At 50.9% G+C, this 3,109-nt stretch overlaps 1 protein-coding gene across 1 annotated transcript in view; it reads right to left on the bottom strand.

Annotated features, from left to right (window-relative positions):
- The window catches only part of FA2H (fatty acid 2-hydroxylase), a gene marked incomplete at its 5' end in the record, with an annotated part of 47,327 nt that extends 44,220 nt beyond the window's left edge, over positions 1-3,107 (bottom strand). Inside the window, one exon of the mRNA XM_006755822.2 lies at positions 3,030-3,107. Coding sequence (XP_006755885.1) covers positions 3,030-3,107 — 78 coding nt within the window. The remainder of the gene's footprint in view (positions 1-3,029) is intronic.
- Between the last annotated feature and the right edge of the window lie 2 nt (positions 3,108-3,109).

The raw sequence follows: 3,109 nt of genomic DNA, 5'->3' as shown, positions 1-3,109 counted from the left end.
GAATCTAGTTACTGATAAATGTTAAATGGAATAAATAGTTCAAGTGGTATGCCAATTCAGAAAAAATGGGAACCGTGATTCATGGCTGACTCAAATCTGGGAAACAGTGTATATGGTCTTGGGAGGTTTGGATCTAAAGTTTTTTCCTTTCCTCTTTCTTTCTTTTCTTTTTTTTTTAAATGCCTGTTTCAGCTCAATAAATGAACTTCATGCCCCACTGACAACGTGAGCTTCAGTTGGGAAATCACCCTACTGGCCCTCGAAGGCCAAGGCGAGAAGCGGGACTCTCACGTGCTCACGGTGGGCAGCTTCGCTTTCTCAAGTCCAAGGTCAAGACAACAGCAGACCTTGTCTCATCCCCACAGTATGCTGGCTCAAACGAGTTTGACTTGTTTTGTGTGTGTGCCTTCGTGTGAGTGTGAATGTGTGTGTAAGTGTGTACACAGATGGGTGTGGCAAAGTAGGGAACAGGGGAAACCAATGGGGCCAGGCCTTCTCCCTGGAGATTTCATAGAGCTCCAGGAAGCTTCCCCACAAAGACCTCTAGAGGGGCAGCAATCAGAAATGAGCCCCAAACAACAGAGTGGGTTCATGACACTCCCCTTCCCCATCAACACCCGTCTTGGTCCTCACATTACAGGAGCTGGGCTCTCACCTCCTGCTCCAGCAGAAGGAGCAAAGGGAGGTATAGAAGGCAAGGAGATTGCTAGAAGGGCTTCTCTAAACAGAACCTCACATTACAGGAGCTGGGCTCTCACCTCCTGGTCCAGCGGAAGGAGCGAAGGGAGGTATAGAAGGCAAGGAGGTTGCTAGAAGGGCTTAGCTAGACGAACAGAAATGTCTTGTCTCCACTCAGGCCTTGAGAAGAGGGCGTCTCCCTGAAAGAGTTCTCCTCGAATTACCTCTCTCCCTCAATTTAAAGACAACCCTATACTAGTTTCTAGAATAGACATCTGTAACAGAAGCTGACAGCAACTGGAGAATTGGGTGCGTATGGCTGTTGGTCAAGTTTGGGCCACAGGTTTGTGTGTTGTTAGTTTTTAGTTTCCTTCCCACATCCTCAGGTTGGGGCAGATATAAGGTTGCGTGCAACATGGATTCACAGTGGGGCTCTTGAGGCAAGTGCAGGGGTAGGAAACAAATTTGGTCTCAGTATTCTCTGAGTGCAACTCCTGAAGGTTGCAAAGCAAAGCAAAATCAAGTCAGCAGAGCTGGAAGGTGGAGCCATCTAGGGCAGCTGGCCAGGAGTGATGCTCATGATGGTACAGGGAGGAGAAGCCGCACCCTAAGGCGCCCGTTTGTAGACACAGCTACAACGTAGGGTGGCTCCCATGTGCCATCACAAGTCTAGAAGCCTCTAGTCCTCTGGTTCCAACCTCTCATTTCCTGCACTCAGGTTTAGTGATATCTATGGCTAAACCTTCTGCCCCTTCAGCATGACCTGGCACTACCCTGCAGCCAGGGTGCTCTTCCAAAGATGCAAATCTGACCATGCCACGCCCATGCTTGAATCCCTTCCCTGGCTTCTCATTGTTGTTAGAATCAAGTTCCAAGACCACAGCCTAGGAGAATGTGGCTCCAGCTGAGCTCTGGGCTCCTCCCACTTCCATCTCCTTGCCCATCAGCTTTAGTCACATTAATTTTATTTCTGCCCCTTGACTATGCCAAGGCCTTACCCTTCAGAGCCTTCACATGTGCTGTTCCCTCTGGCTGGAATGCTTTTCCCATCACACTTCACTTCTCAGTGTAAATGTCACTTTCTCAAGAAAGTTCTCCTTGAACCCCCCCCTCCAGATTCATTATCTGCTAGCATCAGATAATTAAATAATCACTGTGCAATTAGTACATCCCTCCCCCTCCTCATTAGCCTGTTAGCGCCACAAAGACTGGTATTGGTTTTACCCATTGGTGCCTCCCCAGTGCCTCACTCAGTGCTGCCAACTATTAAGGGATCAAGTGAGTGAGTGAATAGATGATTGAAAAATTAGGCAACATGGCTCAGTGAGGAGCCACCTGGAACGGTGAGAGGCAAGTCCTTTCATCCAAAGATCTAAAAGCACTTGCTGGGGCCATCTTGAAAGCAAGAGCTAGAAGGAGGGAACAACTACTGCTTTATGTCCAAGCACGGTGGTCCAAGCATGATGTCACTAGTCCTACAGCCAGGCCTGGAGAAGGCCCAGGGAATCAGCTTGACCTCTGGCCTGAGCCTGCCTGGAGCCCTGGAGTGGAGGCAGTATCAATTTTGGAATCAGATACACTTTTTGGAATCAGATACCTAGCTATTTGGCCTTGGATAAATTACAGAGCCACCTGAAGCCTCAGTTTCCGCATCCTAAAATGGGAATAATAAAACCTACTCCAGAAGCTTAATTACCATCACGAACCTGTACTGCACAGCAGCATGCAAGCGCAAAGAGCTAACCCCTTCTCCCCAGCAAACTGGCTTAGCCCTTTCATTTCACCCTTTTGAACACCCAAACCAGTAGGCAAGACAAGGAATGAAGGGAAGTTTGAGGGGTGGGTGGACACAGTCCGCTCAAGCCGCTGCTCTGACCTTTCCACCCACCCAGAGGAGGCCTAGAGCAAGACTGGGGCAGCACCAGGGAATCCCGAATAGCTGAGAAGGGTGCTAATCTGTGCCGTTAGGAGCAGGAGTCGGATGAGATGGGGAAGGGAGAACAGGTAAGCTTGGAAGCTATTATTCAAACCGAAATAAAGAGCAGCTGCAAACAGGGAGAGGCCAATAAGGGAAGAACAGATAGGAAGGCGGGGGTCATTGGGTGGTGGGGAAGCAGCAGATAGAAGAGGGTCAGGGTTAGGGCTGAAGAGGAAGGGCAAACTCCTGGCGAGGAGGTCAGGGGCACTGACTTGCTTGCAGGAGAGAAGGGAGGAGAAGCAGAGGTGAGGGCGGAGGTTGTCACCTTGAGTCCTCCCAGAGGGCAGGTGAACGGGGCTTGCTGGCAGGGAGCGGAGAGTTGGGGGAGGACAGACGAGGGGGGAGGGGTCTGTGACCCCGGGCCCCGCCGTACCTGGGGGTCTCCTTGCAGCTCGCCCACGTAGTACTGCTCGAGCCAGCGGCGCGCGTTGGCCGAGTGCCGGAGGCCCGTCC

The sequence above is a fragment of the Myotis davidii genome, unplaced genomic scaffold (genome assembly GCF_000327345.1).
Source record: "Myotis davidii unplaced genomic scaffold, ASM32734v1 scaffold453, whole genome shotgun sequence".
Lineage (NCBI taxonomy): Eukaryota > Metazoa > Chordata > Mammalia > Chiroptera > Vespertilionidae > Myotis > Myotis davidii.
This window is presented reverse-complemented; position numbering and strand designations above follow the sequence as displayed.